The 21338-nt window shown below is 33.5% G+C and overlaps 1 protein-coding gene across 1 annotated transcript in view; it reads right to left on the bottom strand.

The window, feature by feature from the left end:
• The window catches only part of KLHL1 (kelch like family member 1), a 323361-nt gene that overhangs the window by 32959 nt on the left and 269064 nt on the right, over positions 1 to 21338 (bottom strand). Inside the window, exon 8 of the mRNA XM_084768289.1 lies at positions 12403 to 12565. Coding sequence (XP_084624415.1) covers positions 12403 to 12565 — 163 coding nt within the window. The remainder of the gene's footprint in view (positions 1 to 12402; positions 12566 to 21338) is intronic.

The raw sequence follows: 21338 nt of genomic DNA, 5'->3' as shown, positions 1-21338 counted from the left end.
TTTAAATAAGCAACCGGAATATGTCTCAGCAACAAAATGACCTTTTCATAAAATGGAAGATCATAACAGTGATTAAAGCAGAGGTTACAATTCTCTAAAAAATTCAAGAGTTGAGACTGATTAAGCTGAGGGCACATTCTTAGGAGTGGTAAAAAATCATAATGGGTGAGAAGAAATTGAGGCTGCTGTGACCTTTCGAGTTAAAAGGGGCGAATAGTAGCTCAAGGACATGTAGTTGTAACTTCTGAAGGAAGTATTAAATATTATTCTCATCTTTTAATATATTTTTATCAAATTGAATTATAACTATGAAAATTCTTCTTACCTTTCTTGTAGATTTGATTCTCCACTTTTATTTTCAGTTTCAAAATAGATAAATAGAAATGACACACTGCATGGTGTATTAAAGCTTGGAGGCCTGAGGTTTTAAACTCCATACATCAGTGTTCCTTGATAAGTCTACAATATGGTGTTTAAGCTGATTTCAAACTATGGATACATTTATTTACGAAGCCATTTCCATTTCTCATGCTGCATGACATGACAAATATCTCTGCTTGCCTGAGTGTACTCTGTGTGACTGTCGTGCTACCTCGCTTGATTACTCAGAAGTTGTCTGCTGACTCTCAGCATTATAAAGTGATAAAAATTAAGCAATAAGAGCATTATAAATGACAAGCATTCAACAATTTAGCTTGTAAAATTACCCAAGAAGTAAAATAATCACTCAAAAGTTTTATCATCCTTAACACATCATGAATTCTGAATCCGTTTACTTCCAATTCATGTAGGTTGAAGATATAACTCAAAGAAGTACTCTATAATTCTGAGATATTACCAAAATGTAACTAAATGTACTCTGTGGAAGCACTGAATAATGGTTTACATATGAGGCATATAACACATACATTGTCTCTTTTTAAAAAATTCATAGAAAAAATATCACATTTTCCCTAATGTTTCAAAAGCTATGAGCTTCAGTCTCTCTACTTATTCATAAACATGACATAAACTCTGCACATCAATCGGAAATCTAAGCCTAACCAAGTGAAGTTAATAGGATATAATATATAAAAGTCAAATATTATGTCAGATTTGTTTTAATTTTTGAAATAATCAATGACATATGTAAGGATATGCCATAATCTACAGAAGAAATATAAGATTCTGTGCATCTACTAAAACCAAATCATGATACCTCACAGAATGTCATACTATTACAGGGATGATCAGGATATAAACATTGTTTTAATATTTTGAACCACCAAAGTAAAGCCTAGATCTTTAAGGCTGCGTTAGTATATTCAGACCATGCACTTTCCAACCTGACTTATGGGGCCATTCAAAGCTATAAGACAAGAATTAGACTAAGACACTACAGATTTGATAAATTAGATGCTGATATATCTAAAAATATAGTAGCAAATTGTATTCAGCACTACATTAAATGGTCAGAGTGGGCTTTAAAACCAAGTTGCAATCAGTCATCTATATACAACCATCAATTACTGCTATTAATACACCGAATTTACATAATAAAGAATAAAAGCCACATATCTACAGGCACAAATAAAATCATTTCAAAAGATCCATCAGACTTTCACACAAAAACTCTACAATAATTAAGTTGTAAGGTAAATTAATTAATAAAATTATAATAACATATATTAGGTAAGGGAAAACCTATTTATACATGAGGAATGAGTGACTTATAAATATTTCATTTTTTGTTGTAGAATATAAGAATATATTACTGTAAGTTAATTAGCATTTATAAAGGAAAGTATGAATGTATTCACATACTTTTCAGTTATAGGACATTCTATAATATTTTACATGGCAAATTATTTCAGCAACATTCACAGATTATATTATCAACTTTTTTTATTAGTTCCTTATATTTTAAAGGGTAAAATCTAGTAACACATGATATACATATTAAATAAATGTGTTTAATGTCTAAATGGAAAAAAATCATTATAAACATTTATGTAAATTCCTCCTTAAGATATGCTAACTTAAACTACATAATTTAGTGTTTTCAATTGGAATATGTTATGGTTTTGTAGTATTCAAAGTATGCTATGTTCAACAGAATAAAGGGCAATTAGTATGATTTAACAACATAAAAGTAATACCTGATATTAGAAAAATGATAGCAGAAAATACACTCTATCACAAAAGACCTTCAAAAAACTACTTGGATTAGAATTCATTTAAAGAATTAACAATGCTTTTGCTTACTGCTCCTTGAATGCCTTATGAAAACTCATATTTGTATTCCACCAACAGAAAATGAGTACTTTGTGAGCATACCTAGTCAATCACATTTATCTATAATCTATTTCTTAAAAAAATAAATGACCAGGAACTAAGATATAAAAGTAAATAAAACAACAATTTATTATATTATCCCCAAATTATAATAACCAAAGAATATAAATAACACCATGAGCTGCTCAAATATTTTACTCTGTGCACAGACTCTCATGAATCATGAGCATTGTGTATCCTCTTAGATGCCACTCTCAATCTATTTAACCATAGTGCATACTCTCTGCTTTATTTCTTTAACAGGACAATTTAGTGGTAGGACTCTGAAGAGCAGAGATGATTATAACGTTGACATAAATGCCCTGACAACAGTCAGGGTGACAGCTGACAGTTTCACAGCAAGAGAGGAAATGTGACAACTTCAAGTTAGCATTGAAGGCTGAGTGAGGTCTGTAGGATGAAAAAATGCAGTGGCAGCATTACATACAAGGAAAGCATTATGAGTATAGACATGGATGATGAAAGATAACAGCAGCTGATGTATAAAACCTGACAGAAGGTTGGGAAGGAAAGGATGGAGTGATGCAGCTCGTGGGATTAAAAGCATAGATGAACAAAGAGGTGTGGAGGCCAAGATATGGAGCTGAGATTTCATTTTGAATCTACAAGAAATGATTAAGCAGCACATATATCTTCCATGCTAGAGTAGGGATAAGATACAGACATATACTTGATTTTAGTATAGCTTCATGCTTTGCTGAGAATAACAAGCATCTGACTTTGCCCCGCTATTTTCTATTATTTCTGTGCTTAATTAGCATAAATTCAACTTTACATTATGTTTTAGGATCAAGTTTCTATTCCTTCATATCTAGCTAGTTAATGCACGTTAAAAAGGGTACTACTGATTTTGTATTCAATCACATATACTACGGCAGCTCTTGGCAATAAGTCTTGTGTTGTTGGGATATAGGATCAAATATTTACCAAAGTAGTATTTGAATATTAAGAAACAAGTTGCCCCTTTCATACTTTATACATTTATTGAATCTTTGGATTTGAGATCCAGTTTTGGTTGCATACTATGTAGTTAAAACTGGCATTGAACACTGAACAATCTTTTGAGTTTTTTGCCTCCTGGGTGCTAGTGTTAGAGCCATACAATAGAAAGCCTAGTTCTTGTTTTTATTTTCAGTTATATCATCTCTCTGTTAAAAGAGTGAGATGTAAGCCTCTTTTTAATCTGCCAGGTTACAGAAGCTCACAGAAGACCACTGCCCAGGGTCTTAACAGACAAACATTGTAAATAAAATCAAGGGACATTGTAAATTGCTTGTTCACATTCATTTGTTTTCTAATGATGATGCAGAAACATTGAGAAGGAAAATCAACCACTGAGCTTGTTTCACCCCTAAGGCATCTTGAGTTTAAGACGTGTTGCTCTTTGAAAAGGGAGCTTCAAACAACCTCTTTAAACGTTGTCTTGAAGGAAAACTACACTTTCATTTCAGAAACAAACCTGTTCTCTGGCCTAAGAAAACTTTCTTACATGTTTCTTGTTTTACCATGAAAATATGGGGATCCATATAAAACGTCGCTAATTGTCTTCAAAATATAGCCATTCATGCTTAGTGTTCACAGAGTATTAACTTGTAATCCCCTGGTCCAAGGAAGTTCCAATTTAGGGAACTGGATTGAGGAAGCAGCTGAATGAAGGAAAGACCTTTAACAGTCTTGTGTGCTACACAGCGTACTAAAGCCTTGCGTATACAATATTGTAGGCACATGAAAATTCATAATCAGTAAGATTCTAGAAGACAGTCATTATTTCAGGGGTTCATTTCCTTGACTAAAATTTTGTGATTATGTTGTCATTTAAAAAAAGAACAAAGAAGTAAATGGTCCACTCATGCATGGTGACAGATTTTTTTCTAATAGGAAGTCTTGATAAAAAAAACAGCACAAGGACAACAAAAGGGATAATTTGTCATTAGGAAGTGATGTGAGCTTCATATTACAAAGCTAAACGTTTTTTTTTGTTGTTGTTGTTGTTTTTTATCTCTGTGGGTCCAGGAAAGTCATGCCTTCTCTCTGCTAGTGCCTTTATATCTCATGTAGAGGTATACATTTAATTATAAGTCAATTGCTCTTACCACCAGAAAGCTTTCCCTAATTCCATATTTCTTGTCCTTGACATTTAACTTTTATTGTTGTTGGTTTTGTTTTTGTTTTTTTTGACATCGTGTTTTTTTATGTAGCCCTGGCTGTCCTAGACTCACTTTGTAGATCAGGTTGGCCTCGAACTCACAGAAATCCATCTGGCTCTGCGTCACGAGTGCTAGGTTAATTAAAGTTGTGTGCCACCATGTCCAGCATTTTCTTAAATATCTGTATCTTACACACTGTTTTTACTATTTTTCCTAGTTAAATAAAACCTATGAAAGCATGTTTATAATATAATTAAAAAAGGTCAACATTTGGCCAAGTCAATTGAAAATCATATATACATGAAAATAAAAATGATTTTTGTGTAAATATATATGTATACACACATATATGTATATATGCGCATATTTACACATGTATTATATTGTTTATTTTTTCCCTTTCTTTCTTTCTTATTTTATTTTGTTTTGTTTTGTTTTATTTTTTCAAGACAGGGTTTTTCTGTGTAGCCTCGCCTGTCTTGGCCTCGGCCTGTAGCCCAGTGATCTGTCTGCCTCTGCCTCCCATAGTGCTGAGATTACAGGCACGCACCACCACACCTGGCTCATATTAACTTTCCTAAAAACAGCATTCAGGTAGCCTGTCCTGTGGGTCTTAACTATTATAATGTCACGCTGTAGGGTAAGGACAGTAAAGTGGATCTAGGTCTAGTTTAGCCCTTTGTTTCTTAATAAATTGAAAATCCTTTAATCTGATCCCAAGACAATATGTAGACACCAGTGTAAAATGTTCTTTCTTCATCTGCTCAAGGAACCCCTTTGTATGAGCTGCTTATTTCTGGATTTCTCTAAGCTTTCAGATGGATGACTTCTCTTATTCCTACTTACTAAGAAAGCTTGATGCTGGCTGCCTACTCAGCCTTAGATTTGTGCCTACCACACATGACAGAAACACAAGGTTGTGTGCTAAAACCGGACAGAGCCCATATTACTTTATTTATTAGAATGTGCTCTTTTTATAACCTGATATTCTAAATATGCAAAATAGCTTAGGTATATTTATCACATTTTAAGACTTTAGTAGAATTAAATGTCAAACACAGCAGATGTTCAAACGTAATACTTTGACACAATCTTGCCAGCTGTTCTGGGGTGGCACCTTCTTTTTTCATTGCTGTTTCCTATTTCTACATAAGATAATTTAATCTTCTGGCAGATAGGTATATATAACCCTTTGCTGTATTATGTTTGTCACTGAATATTTTAATATTAAAAATAAATACAATTTTATTTTGGTGCATCTTAGAGTTTTTTTTTTTAATTGAAGATTCATGTATAAAAATCTCCTTGGAAAAAACTACCTTTTAAGGTTTGCTGCAGCAACACTGACAATTGACAGACATCAGTCAAGTGTCTTCGTGTCACAAAAAGAAAAGATAACATTGATTTGGTGCTAAAAACAGTTTCAGTGAAAATGTGAATATTAAACAAGGCTCTTACACAGCGGGAAATACTATGAATTATGTCATCTACTATTTAGGCCAAACAATGCATAATTATTTAAAAAAAAAACCCTCTTGACTGAATACATTTTATCATAAGAAGAGACTTGTCATCCTCATCTTCCCATGGGCATTTCGGGAACTAGAGCTTTAGCAAGTTAATAATACAGCATGACGTGGGTTTTAGAGATTAGAAGACTCTATAAGGAGAAGAGTTAAGGGGATGATGGTAGCAAAATGATTGCATTCATTCTCAAGGGAAAAAAAATGAAACGTGCAAGTAGAAAGATTTCTTTAAAGAAGTTGTATAAATGAGGAAAACCAAATTGTGTTCCATTAATCAAAATGGCTCAATACACCAGAGATGTGGCTGTTTATGAGGTTGAAAACTGAAGAAAACTGAAGAAGCACAGGTGGTCTTTGTTGAAAACAACATCTTCTATGACTGAAGCTGGTAGTGACTGACAGAAAATAGAAAACTGAGATGCATTTGACTTTCTTTTTTGTGTTTGGTGGTTTTGAGACATGCTTTTTGAAATTACTCTTTTCATTATTGGCTTGTTTTATAGCCATTCAATTATTTTAAGTAAAAAAATGATTTTATACAACTTTTGAGAAATAGATTATTCTGCAAGATAGAACTGATATAAAGTTATAAATCAATACTGTGTCTTTGTTTTAATCAATTTTTTCTATTCATAATGACATGTTAGCATGTTGTCTATCCAAATTTTTGTGCCTCATCATTTAAAGAAAACTTAATTTGTGTTTTTCACTTTGCATACTCATGGAATTGAGACAGGTTGTACTTTGATACTAGAATGCTTCTCCACGTGCTAAGAATCAGACAGTTCCTAGGGTTTCACCTTGGATAGTATGTACTGCCTGTGTTTGTATATAGAAAGCACAAAGTTAGTTCCTAATCACTGTTTAAAATAGATAACATGGCATTGTCCATAAAAAGCAAAGGTCAATCAATATTCATAGCACACTGAACAAAAAACCGTATGGTTCCTAGGAATGTCGGCGATCCCAAAAATTGGTGAAAGAAGAAAAGTATAAGCATTTCAAATTTATTCTTAATACCAAAGTGAATTTTACCCCATGTTAGAAACAAACTCACTGGAAAACCAAACCAAACCAAACCAAATAGGAGATAATATATAAATCTCCTATATCTAATAGTAGGATTCAATAAATGAGCACTTTTTATTCACCTTTACTTCTTGTTTTCTCTTTAAAATTTTGTGAGTCTGGTATAAATTAAAACAATTTTGGGTTCCACCTTTGAGAAAAATAATAAAAGTTTTAAATATAAAAAGGGACTCTCCCATAGGAAGTACAATACCGGGGATAGACCTTGAGAACTAAAGAACAGAAGTCATCACTGAGGTATAGTAGAGAAATTAAATATTGTTTTTCTTCTCATGATTCTTGGGCTAAATGTTTCCTATTGATTGTAAATTTATAATAGTTACCAGAATCATTAAAGTGAAGTCCCAAGAGAATGGAGAAGTCCATGATAAAATATGAAATGAATAGCATAGTATTGTTTTTATTTTGTTTTCCAGATGCTAAAGGGAAGATAACACCCATTTCCTGAAATTCACGCCAGTGTGTGCTATTATTCATATTGCATCAGTAGTAACGTTACATGATAATATAGAAATAATCAAACAAGTAGAAATACATTTAAATTTATCTAGAATGCGAAGACTTAACAAAACCAAGGTAGTGTTGAAAGAATAAAAGCATACACATGCATATACACATAGTATCTATGTGCAATAAGCTAACACAGGGACACTATTTCGGACATTGGGGAGTCTAAGATGATGGTAAATCCCCATGCCAAAATCTTATTAAGTTGTTGGTTGCATTTTTGTTTGCAAAGTAAATCTCTGGATTGCTAACCAAAGATGATTAAGATGATCCATATATGTTATTAGAAGATTATTTAATGGATTCAGTATTATATTGCTTTTGATATGTAGGAACGCGTTAGGTTTAAATTCTAGGAAAATTTCTAATTTTTGTACAAGATGACTGGTCATTGGTACTCATGTTTCTCTATTGAGAGAATTATAAATGACAAAGATACAGCACTTAGATATAGTGGTACATCAGTGATATTGAAAATGAAATGAAAACTTGTATTCATAGAAGTGAGTAAAAGCTCAAAAAGTTGTCAGAGCTGAAAGTATTCTCTGTTTTGGATTGGTAGTGAAAAAACACTTTGTATTAGATGTTTGTCTAAGACAAGAAAACCACCTAGATATTAAGGGAGTCATAAAACCACAGAAACTTGAGGCTCTTAGAACATATTCCAGTAGTAAGAAAAGATTCCCAAAGCAGAAATGCATTGGTTTGATTTAAATGAAAACGATGATTGTACATAAGATGAAACCATTCAAAATAGATTTATATAAAATACATTTGAGGTAATATACTTTGTTAAAATGTAAAGAAATTCAGCAAAATAATTTAAAATAATATCACTATCCAACTTTGCTATTTTGCATGAATAACTCTAGTAAAATGAAAAATTTAAGGATGTTTCTGAAGATATTATATACCCCGACTGAAACACAAACTATGTAATGAATACACACAGAAAGGGGTAAAAAGGTAAACAGTATAACATTTCACTTACATCATGGCAAAAATTGTTACTAGAATATATATATGTTATGATTTGAGAATATTTGCTATAAAAATGCACATATTAATATATTTAAGAATAAACTCATAAGAAATAATAACTGATACAAATAATTATCAAAACAATCTAAAATAAAGTAAATAGAACATTCAAACACCAATGCTTGTGCATTTAATTGCACACTAATGGAACAAATTAATTAAGACAATGTTGCATACAGAATGCCAAATAAACAGGATAATAGAAGAAATTCCCCATGATACAAAATAATCAAAACACTAAACATAAAAAACAAAAAAGAGATATCAAAATCTTCAAAGAAAAGTACCCAGTTATGTATAAAGGGAGACTCATTAGAAAAACACTTAATTGTATAAGTATTAAATATCATTTTTCTAAAGGCAGAAACAAAAGTTTATTATTTTAGTGTTTCTCTTCCCACAAAACTTATGTTATTAATAAATATTAAACAAATTAACATTGTCACTAAACTTTAAAAGTTATTATTTAGAAATACATGATGTATTTTCCACTTTAGTTTCATACATTTAATATATGAATAATATTTATTATGTACAATATTAAAATATGAACCAATGTGAATAAACTGAATCATCTCTGACAAGAGTAAACATCATTACACATTTAGACACTACTTGTATTTAATATAATCATCCTGCTATAGTGACAATAAAATACTTTAGTTTAAAGATTGCACATCTTAAACTGAATGGCAAATATTTACTTACAGGTTAAATCTTAAGGATGTTTTATAGGTATGATTTTGAAAATATCATTATTAATTATATTTGTATTTATAAAATACAAATTTCAAGTAAAAGTCATCAAAAAATCAATCAAGCTAGAATATGAAAATGCTACATGTGGAAATACTTCCTCTTAAGTAAAATGGAGAACTAATATAATATTTTAGTGTATTTCTATATGTGTATATATATTTGTAAATCGCTTTTTGTACCTAAAATAATTTTAATGAAATTGTTTGCTTTAGGACAAAAATAAAGCTGCCGGACATAACTTGAATTTCATGACAATACAAGGCTGTAAATGCACTACCTTGAGTCTGAATATTAATATGCAAACAACTACCAAGTGTATTGCAGCTAACAATACTGTGATCAGCTCTCTAACAAGAATGTGAAATAGTTTCCACAATTGTTCTCTCCAAAGACACCAGTTTGCGTACCCATCATCAACAATATGTTCATAAGTCTCACCCAGTAAAGCCAAGAAATACAAATTCACAAAGAATGGGGTGCGCATAAAGGACAGATATAGATTTTCCTGTGTCACTCTTCCACCTTATAAATACAGAAAGCAAAGGACAAGGAATGATAAAACAGTGAGGAATGAAAGCCATGAGCTGGGGACTTTATCTCAAATAAATTCTCGGGCTGCACTAGAAATTTTGGACAAAGTAGTTTTACACAACATCCCGGTTACACCATTAATGTATGGCATGAGTCCTCAGCTCTGATTCTCTCTCAGGTTAGATAGCAAGGTTCTTGGCTGGCAAGGTATCAGCAGTTTTCAGTCTTGCTATACTGCCAGGTACATCACAGAGATAATCCAATATAGAGAATGGTGAGAATCATGAGCTGTTTGGATATCGACAATAGCTAGGATGCATAAATGCAGTGATGCGCAAATTTAAACTACTTCATAAAAACTCACCAAGTTCTAATGGCATTTAATTTGTTTAAATAAACAATTATTTTTAACAATTTTGGTGAAAGGAGCCATTTATTGAAAAGGTATGGCAAGAACGAACATCCTTTCCTTCTTCCTAATTTAAATAGAAATGGTTTGCATTTCTCCCCAGTGGCTGTGGGATTACTATAAATGCCTTTGCTATTCTGACTTATGTCTCCTTTATCCTTACTCTTTCCATCAAGGGAAAGAATTATACCATCGAGGGAAGCTGGATATTGTCAAATATATTTTATTCATCTAATTGGATGATAATGTGGATTTTGTCTATCAGTCTCTTCATGTAGTGGATTAGATTTTTTAAATTTTTGTATGTTGAACATCCCTGTATTTCTGGGATGAATACAAGTTGACAAATATAGATAAAATCAATTCTGTTTTGTTGTTTCTTTAATTCATTTTGCAAGGCTTCTCTGAACAGTTTCCATCTATATTCATAAGGAATTGAATGTCATGAAGAAATTGAGCTGGTGCTCAACTAGACAATTCTTCCTACTGCGTACATGGTGTGGGAAAGTACTTTGCAAGCTCTCAGAAGAGAAAGGTAATCAACAATGTCACATAGCCACAAAAATCAGTGTCTTAGAAAAGCCCCCTTCCTGGAAGATTTACTGGTTCAATTCTGGTATGAATGTTATGTGTCTACTAAACCACATTTGATTGGATTTAAGGCCAACTCCACAGCTGAGATGATACCCTGCACTATTAGGAACCTGAGACTAGATGGGTCAGGGAGAAACTTTATTATTAGATTTATACTAAAATAACAGAAATAAAAAGACAGATAATCACAAACTGCTATACCCATGAACACATCATGAAATACTCATCTAAGAACCTTCCTCTTTCATGAGTGGAAATTAACACAGAGACTTAACAACTAGACAGTGTGCAGAGAACCGAGTGAATTCACAATACTCAGTACCGAATGGGAAGCTTAAGTTGATAAAGATGAGATATGATAGATATTGACTTACATTCAGAATTTTAGATGCACCAAAATAGAAAAGATGTTTTCTGCAAGGTTGCCAAGTACAAAGAGCTAAAACACTGTGAATGTAACATTTATACAATTCCCTATTGTTTTGTGGTTCTTCTTGCTGTAGGAAGTTTATTGTATATATGTGTAATAACATAAATGTATATGAGAAAAAAGAAAAAATACATTTACAAAAAGAAGACTCAAGTACTATGCAAAAGTGAAGTAAAAATATTATGAGAACCAATGTTAGTACATAATTCCAAGGAAACAGTGTCTTCCGTTCCAATAGGACTGATATACCTATGAACGCACAGAAACTGTGAAATCATGCACAGGACCTCAGAGGTTCAAAACAGACATCATCCCAACAGCAAAAAGAGAAAGTGGATGCAAAGTCCCATTTCTAATGAAGAAGCTATTTGCAGTTGATACATGATAGGAAACAGAAAATCAAAATTTCCAATTATGTGACAAAGGGTATATGAAAAACATCCTATGTCTAGTAGAAATTGAACAATATAAAATAAATTCCATGTTTGTTTTATTTTTGTGGGATTGTTTGCTGCTGTTTTGGAACATTTTGTCTTACTTGTTTTATGCTTGTTTTTATTTTTGATTTTCACTATTTTTGTTGTTGTTGCTGCTGCTGCTGCTGCTGCTGTTGTTGGAGAGCTAGCGTGATTGTTATGGAGGTAGAGAAGACCTGAGATGAGTCGGGGAACGGGAGAATATGACCAAAATGTGTTGTATGAAGCAAATTTTAATAAAAATCTTGTTGATTTTGAGAATTTCTAAATTAAGAGTAATGGGAAGACAGCTTGAAAAGCAGACAAATGGGTGCAGTCGTACATGGATTTCACAGTAAACACAAAATTCTTATTAACATTAGTTACTACTTAAATATAATTCTTAAAGTTTAGAAATGGTCTCAAAACATATACTTAATACTTCTTGGATTAACAATATCAAAATTTTATTTTATTTTGTATTATAAATAAACATGCCTTTATTAAAATTATTCTTAAATACTACTACTCAATTACCTTTGCCTTAATCTATTAAAACTTTACAGAATAATCTACTCACTTGCCGTTCAGTGCTGCTACGCCAACAGTGCTCCGAGCAATGGACATACTGGCCACGAATGTCCACTGCTGGCTCTGGGGATCCCACCTTTCCACTGTGTTCAGGTAGCTCCAGCCGTCATGGCCTCCCACTGCGTAAATAGGCCCTTCCAGCACAGTTACTCCTAAAACATCGGGGAGAAAAAGAAAACAATGTGTTTGTAGTTAACAATATCATATTGTAGAGTAAAAAAAAAAAAATTATGACTTTCTTTGTGCTGTGTTCTTATCCTAAGATATATGAGCTACACTATGAAAGCATTGCTTTTGTATTTTAGTTCTTTCTCTTAGTTTTTAATTGGAAAACAGTATTTTCGTGGTATATATTCTGATCACAGTTTCCCCTTCTCCAGTTAATTCTAGGTCCTCCTTAGCCCTACCCTCTTTCTCTCTCTCCTGTTTGCAGTCTGTTTCCCTCCCTGTCATTTTAGATAACAAACAAAAAAATGCAGAAATAACACAGATTTAAATATATATATATATATATGTATATATATATATACATATATATATATATATATATATGAAATAAAAAGAAACACACACACAGTCTATTAAAAGCACTGTTATTTTAAAAGTCAAATTCATACCCACAGCCAGACATTATGCAGAGACTGAGAAACCTGAGAACACTCAGCCACAAATGGGATTTATCCATCAAATCTCTGCCATCAGGGCTCAGGGAACCCTGGGGAGGAGGAAACAGAAAAAGAACAGCCAGGGGGTGTGGAGGGCAGGCGCACGACCAACACACACACACACACACACACACACACACACACACACACACACAACTACCCAGAACAACAACACAAACCCCAAATCAAGGCCCTCCAAATAAACATGACCTCACCTATGAATTCACAGAGAATGAGCCGACACGTACAAGGCCTGAAGAGGCAAATACTATGTCCTCTGTATATATTATGGCTTCCTGCTTAGTGTTTTTATTTATTTCCTGTGTATGTAGATGAGTGGGCTTCTGTTTCTTGTACCTATTTAAAATTCTTTTTTGCCAGTTTGTGATGGTTTTTGTTTTATTTTATTATATTTAATTTTATTACAAAGGGAACTGCAAGACCAGTCTGGTCTATGAAGTGAATCTATGACAGCCAGGACTGTTTCCTAACTGAAAAAAGAAAGAAAGAAAGAAAGAAAGAAAAAAAAGGAACAGTAGCTTATCAATATACAAATACATATTCCGCTGGCAAAAATGAAACAAAACTAAATTTTTCGTAATCTGAAAAAGTCACATTTATAGCCTAAATCCATGTGTTTGCTTGTTATAAATTATGCTATTTGTTATTAAATCATAACTCGTTTTTAGTGCCTTATATATGTCCTTTGAGAACTAGAGAAATAGCAGCTTAGCAGGCAGGGTCGAAATTGAGGTACTGAGCTCCAGGCTAGCCTAAGCTACACAGTAGGACTCTGTTTTAAAGGAAGAGAGGAAGAGAGAAAGAGAGAGATCTACCAAATGTAGCATGAGTTACCTATTAACTGAATGGTTGTATTGAGGTGAAAACCATATTTAGAGTAATGTGTTGCCTTCTTTTCTTAAGGTACATAATGCTGACTGATATCTGATAAGCAGATTGTTGGCCTGTCTTTCTGTTTAGGATTGGTTTGACTATTTGCAGTTTTATGTATTTCTATAAATAATTTGGGGTTGAATTTCTTTTTCTGTGGAGAGTGTAATTCAAGTTTGATGAGAATCATATTGGAACTAAAGACCATTTTTGGTAATATAGCCATTTTCAGAATATTCCTCCAATCTCTGAGCATAAAGGTGGGTCTTTTGTCTCCTCCATTTTTTCAATGTCTTTTTAATTTAATTTAATTTAATTTTATGAATTTATTCAGATTACATCTTAAATGTCATTGCATACCTAGTATTGTCCCATTCCTTCCTCCCTCCCACTTTCACCCTATTCCCCTCCCCTATGTCTGTGACCAAGGGCGACCTCCTCCCTCAGTATATGGTCAAAGGTTATCAAGTCTCATCTTGGTAGCTTGCTTATCCTTTCTCGATGCCACCAGGCATCCCCACCAAGTGGAAGTCACTAGAGTTCATGTCCAAGACAGTCCTTGCTCTCCAATCAACTGTGGAGAGTGTCCCGTACATTGGCTAGATCTGAGAAGGGGTTCGATGTTTACTGCAAGTATTGTCTTGGTCGGTGCAGTAGTTTGAGCTGAACCTCTGGGCCCAGATCTGCCCATCATGATATTCTTGTTGTAGGTTTCTAAGGCCCTCTGGATTCTTCTATTTCCTCATTCTCCCATACTTCTCTCACATAGAATCCCAAAAGGATGTCCTAATAACTGTCCTAATCTCCTGGTAAGTGAAGACTTTCATGGGACATGCCTCTTGGGCTAGTGACCAACTGTGAGTATATACCATGTGTGTCTTTCTGCTTCTGGGTTAACTCACTCATTATGATCATTTCTAGTTTCCTCCATTCCTCCATAAATTTTGGAATTTGCTTGCTTTTTATAGCTGAGTAGTATTCCATACTGTAAATGTACCACAGGTTTTTTTTTTTAATCCATCCTTTGACTGAGGGGCATTTAGGTTGATTTCAGGTTCTGGCTATTATAAATAAGACCACTATGAACATGGTTGAGCATATGCCCTTGTTGTGTGGTGGAGCATCTTCTGGGTATATTCCAAGGAGTAGAATAGCTGGGTCTTGAGAAAGAAATGTCTTAAAGTTTCATTGTAGAAGTTTTTCAAGGCCTTGGTCAAATTTATTTTCCATAGAGAAATGTTCTTTTCAAGTGACCATATTATCCTAAAAATGGCTTTCCTAATACTTTTACTGCCAGTGTGCCTGCATATAAAAATTGTTCTGGATTTTGCATATTGATCTTGTATCCTGATGTGCTGATAACAATATAAGGATTTTCTAGTAGAATCCTTGGGTCTTTTTGTTTTTGTTTTGTTTTTTTGCGGTTTTTTTTTTAATTTTTTTTTGGGGGGGGGTTTTTTGAAACAAGGTTTCTCTGTGTAGCCTTGGCTGTCTTGGACTTGCTTTGTAGACCAGATTGGCCTCAAACCCACAGCGATCCGCCTGCCTCTGCCTCAGAAGTACTGAGGTCTTTTAAGCACAGGTGCCTGCTATCTTCACATTGGAGTAGTCTGGCCTTCTAACTCTCTTATTTTATTGTTCAAAGACTTAAATCACTTTGAAAGTGTTGATAATTGCCATTATTCTCTCATTCCTACATTAGAAGAAATTCTCTTAAATTTCTCTTATTTGTTGAATGCTGCCTAATGTTTACTATTTTAACCTTTAGTATTGTGACACATATGAGTCACACTCACAGTTTCTTCAGAAGTATCTTTAATCATGAAGGGATGTTAAAATTTGTCAAGTGACTTTTCTGATATCTTGAGGTGATTCTACGATTTTTGTCTTTAGTCTATTTATATGCTGTGTTGCATTAGTTGCTTTGCATATGTTGAAAAAAACTTACACTCCATTAATGAAACAAATTTGATAGTACTGTAGGCTTAATACATTCTTAAATTTATTTCCAAAATATTTGGGGGTAACATTTGCGTCCATATTATTCACAGAATTTAGAATTAATTTGTGTGTGTGTTTACTTTCCATTTTAAAAAATTTTTTGATTTTAATGTATTCACTTCACATACCAGTTGTAGGCTCCTCACTCATCTCTTCCCAGTCCCTCTCTCCTTCCCTCCTTCATCCCCCTATTCCCTCCAATAGTCCTCAGAAAAGGGAAACCCTCCACCCCTATTATTTTACCACACCCTCTCAAGTCTAATCTGGACTATATGCATCCTCTTCCTCTGTGGCCTGGTAAGGCTTTCCTGCCAGAGGGAAGTGATCAAAGAGTGGGCACCAGGGTCCATTTCAGAGATAGCACCTACTCCCCATATTGTGGGACCCACTAGGACACTGTGCTGCCTATTGGCTACATCTCAGCAGGGTGTCTAGGTCCTCACCATGGTCCTTGATTGGTGCATCACTTTTGGAAGCACTCCCATGCCTCCCCTCCTCCAGGCTCAGACTTTTTGGCTTCATTGATCTCCTTGTGGAGCTCTGGTCCCCTCTAGGTCCTTCTATTCCCTAACTCTTTCCCAAGACTCCCTGTGAACCACCTCAGATTTTGGCTGTGAATCTCAGTATCTGTTTTGATCTACTGCTGGGTGCAGTCTTTCAGAGGACCCCCATGGTAGACTCTCTGTCATGTTCCTTCTCTTTGCCTGCTTCTGGTTTCTTTTCCATTTGCCCTTCTGAATGAGAATTAAGCATTCTCCTTGTTATTTAGCATCTTTGGGTATGTGTATTGTAGTATGGTTATACCATGATGTTTCAGCGTACAACAAAAAACATTTGCTCAACTATATTCATAGCAGCTTTATTCATAGTAGCCAAAACTGGAAACAACTTAGATGTCCCTAACCAAAGAATAGATAAAGAAACTGTGGTATATCTATACAATGGAATATTACTCAGCTATTAAACAAGGAAAGCTTGAAATTCGGAGCCAAATGGATGGAACTAGAAATGATCAGCCCGAGTGAGGTAATCCAGACTCAGAAAGACACCCATGGTAAATATTCACTTATATCCAGTTTTGTATCAAAACTGGCCTTAAGAATAAGTTGAGTAGTGTTTCTTCATTTTTGTTTGTGCAAGAGTTTTGATGCTAAACTTTCCTAAAATTTATTATTTTTAACTAGCTTTTTCCATTTCATTGGTAAGCAGTGTTGATTAATATTTAAAGTCAGTGTTGATATTTATAGTTTGCAATTATTTTGATATTCTTTTCCAGCTTGTTTTCTTAGCTTTTCCCTGTATTTTATTGAATTTTAGCTGTGTTTTCTTTCCTGGATTTCTTGCTGTGATTATTCATTTTTCCACTGGAAGGGTTGCTTCTAGTATGTATCACTGCGATTATTTTTGTTGTTATTATTGCTGTTGAGTAGGAACTATGGAAAGGTGTTTATATCATGAAAATTTTTTATTTTTCCTTAATTATAGAAAATACTTTTGCTGGGTACAGTAGTCTATGTTGGAAGTCAGGGTCTTTTAACACATATGTTTTCCCTATGCCAGATGAAGTCATAACTCTGATCTGTAATAAGCTCCATACTAAGTATGGGCTGAGCTAGGAAATATCCCTGTCCCTGGTAACATCATGGAACAGGTCTATCTGAAGTGGAGTCTCTACATAAACATCATTGGTTGACTTCATGTTGTTTTCACATTTGGGCAAAATGCCTACTTAATCCGAACATTTCTAAAACAAACAAAATAATGTAAGAAATAAAACTTTCATCTTAAAATAGAAAAAAACCACAAATGTATTACAGTGTCAAATGGAAAATGTTCAAAGGAGACTTAAACGATTGATGAAATTAGATGTAATTCTGATGAAAACTTTGTACCTGTGGTACACAAAATCAAATAGGTGTCCTGGCCATTTCCATCAACATTCTTACCTATTCAGGACTTGGATTCTTTTTGTGTGAGACTCATGAAAAAGTCAGATATCAGCATCAATCTCTGTTATTTAGAGAATTCAGCAGTCTCTACTTGCCAGATTGGGTGATGCTTTGATCCTACTGTATGAGTGCATGGAAGAAGTAGAAATAAATGTTTGCCTTTCTTTCTTTTCCCTTTAAAACTTTTGCATTTTAAAACCTGACTACTTTGTACACTTTGTGATCATGTCAAGAATCTGATTTATTTGTTTAATTCTGCTTTTAGAGTTCTACATTGAAGTCTTATTTGGATCCAACAGCTGTATTGAGGCCAAAGTTAAATTATGTGACTTTCAGTTAGCTTTATGGTTGAATATATATTTATTAGATAAAGCATATATATGTATGTATATAGGTATATACACATATAGGTACATATTTATGTGTGTTAATATGTGTGTCTACCAACTATTAGCATTTTTATTCTTTTTATATGTGCGTAAAATTTTCCAACATTTTTACTACCAATATAGAAACATTCACAAATAGGATATAGAAGAAAGTCATAAAATATCTACACACACACACACACACACACACACACACACGAACTTCCTAAAACAGATACAAATTCACAGTATAACAGTAGAAACTGATAACATGACCATTACAACATGTGGTTGAGAACAGGGCTTTATTGTAAATGTGAGGGACAGTACCTCTTCCAGAGGTATCTGGAAGATTTAAGATCAGAGAAAGGAAATAATAGACTGAATATGGCTACAAGATTGACCTCGGCCATGAGAGGAGGAGAGAGGAGTGAGAAAAGAAGAGAAAGGAAGAAAGTGAAAGCAAAGGAGGCAAAGTGAGAGGGGGCCAAAGGAGAAATCCAAAAGAAAACACTTGGGGAAAATGGCAAGGTTATATAGTAATGAATAGCAGGCAGAAAGAATTGAATATGTAGGGCCAGGGCGAGAAGACCTGAGAAAATCCATCGGTAGTTATGATATGCGTGAGTATGGAGACTGGCATGAAGTTTGGTATGTGAACAGGCACCACAGTGAGCTATCTGTGCCTTCTGACAGTGATGGAAGAAATGGCTTTTTTGGTAGAAAGGAATGGTCGCTGAATTTGGCAGAGTGAAACTTCCTTTGGACCTGACAACAACTAAGATAATAACTCGGTTACTCAAATAAAACCTTTTTCATTAACAATTTTAAGAGATCCATTAATATTTCATATATAATAATAAACCTGCTGCTGGGAACACTGGGACCTCATTATTCTTTCATAATACTTATTAAATTGTAACTAAGAGACATAACTTTGAAGCTACATTTAATAATGTTTAGTACATGCATTATACTTTCATTTAAAATTATGATTGAAATATAATAAGTGATGTAAAATAGTAAATAGTTAATATGAATTTAAAATTTTAGATAGGCCATTAAGTCTTTAAACACAGTTATACACTAATTTATTCTTATAATTATTAGGAATTCACTTGTATGTACATATTTTAGGAAGTGTCTACTGTATGGCTATGGTATACCTCTCAAAAGGCCCTTACTATTAGCTGTCCCTCCGTTATTTTCATCATCATTTCCTTTTCCCCTCCCCCTTTCCATTTAATCTTTTCTTAAAGGATGTCTCTACCACATCCCTCCCTTCAGGGCTCAGGGAAGCCTGCAAAGGAAGATGCAGAAATAGTGACCTCCGTGTATATACTATGGGTTTGTTTGTGTTTGATGTAGTTTCCTGAGTGTGTGAATGAGAATTTGGGAAACTCTGCATGTGTATCTGATTCTAATGCCTTCCTTTTAAAAAACTGTTTTCTCCTATTCCAGTATGTTAGTTTTTGTTTCATATTATTATATTCACTTTATTATTTTCTCCCAGAAGCCTGTTTATTTTCTAATGAGAGACATAAAAGGGGGCGTGTCTGGATGGCAGGAGAGGTGGGGAAGATCTGGGAGAAGCACAGGGAGGGAAACCATGCTCAGGATCTATTATCTGAAAAAAAGCTATTTCAATAAATGAAAAACAAACATATTCAAGGTATATTTATAATTATATACATACACACATAACTATAGTAATTCAAGATAGAAATATCTTCAATAAGAAAAATTGACAGCGAGTGCTCATTTATCAAATGTTTAAGAAAAATATTAAAAAGCTACATGTTTTCAGGAGACATTTTATAACCTTTCTGGAGAGAAGAATGTGGGCAATAAGAGGAAAATATTGAAGCATTGTATATATTCTTACTGTTTAAGTAACTTAAGCACTGGTAATTAGAGTGATGTTGCTAAAGATAGGGCAAAATTGAGTAGACAATAGTAATAAAGAACTTTAGTTTGTTCTGCTATTCCTGAGCTTAAGTCTCAGTTCAATATTACTATTTACATGACACTGGAAAATTTTAGAATTAATTATACTTGTTAATCATAACAATTAAAATTTACATGACACATGGAATTTGCATAGAGGTCACACAAAAATACATAGAGCTACTTGACAAATAATAAGCAGTCAAAATATTTGTAAATCAAGCAGTCCATGTAGTATGTGTTAGGAATGGACAAAAATAGGGATTTCAACAGAGTGACAAAGTAAATGTCAAATATATCTTCACCCTTGATACCCTATGAGCATATACACGGGGAGGAGGTCCCCCTCTGTCACAGTCATCGGGAGAGGAGTAAGGGGAAAATGGAAGGGGGGAGGAATGGGAGGATATAAGAAATGTGATAACAATTGAGATGTAATATGAATAAATTAATAAAATATATTTTAAAAATCTTAACTTTTAATGCAAATGTCTCTAATTAAAATCAAATACTTGCACAAGTGTTATATTTTCAATGTTGATATTACTTTTAATAATGATATACATAAAGCCCATATTTACTAGAAAATATTTACACTTTACATATACCTATTATTAAAGATGATTTTTGAGTTGTCACTAGATTACAATGTGTTTACTTAATGCAGCTGTCCTGATTCCTATGCAAAAATTTTGAACCAGAATAATTCTAAATCAGGATTATACATCCAAATTCTTCCTTGTGTTTTCTAGATATATCTTTGTAGCTATTTCAAGTTAGGAGGTTAAAACAATTTTCTTGTTATCAATATAAGGGCTATGTTAAAAATGTTCGCCATCAAATTGAAATAAAATACATATAAAAAAACATCAATTTTGGTTTGACCACAATTCAATATGCTGCATAAATGTTTCTTAGTAATTCAATAAAATCATGAAGGGATTAAAATTAGATTTTGCTTCTTTATCTACTAAAACAAAATGAAACAAAACAAGACAAAAACCAAAAACAATTTCAATGCACCAGCCAAGGACAATACAGGCAGAAAACTTTTAACCCCTACCCAAATCTAGCCAATGGTCAGAATGGTCTCCACCCTTGAGT

This window comes from Acomys minous (assembly GCF_964271855.1).
Source record: "Acomys minous genome assembly, chromosome: 18".
NCBI classification, from domain to species: Eukaryota; Metazoa; Chordata; class Mammalia; order Rodentia; family Muridae; genus Acomys; species Acomys minous.
This window is presented reverse-complemented; position numbering and strand designations above follow the sequence as displayed.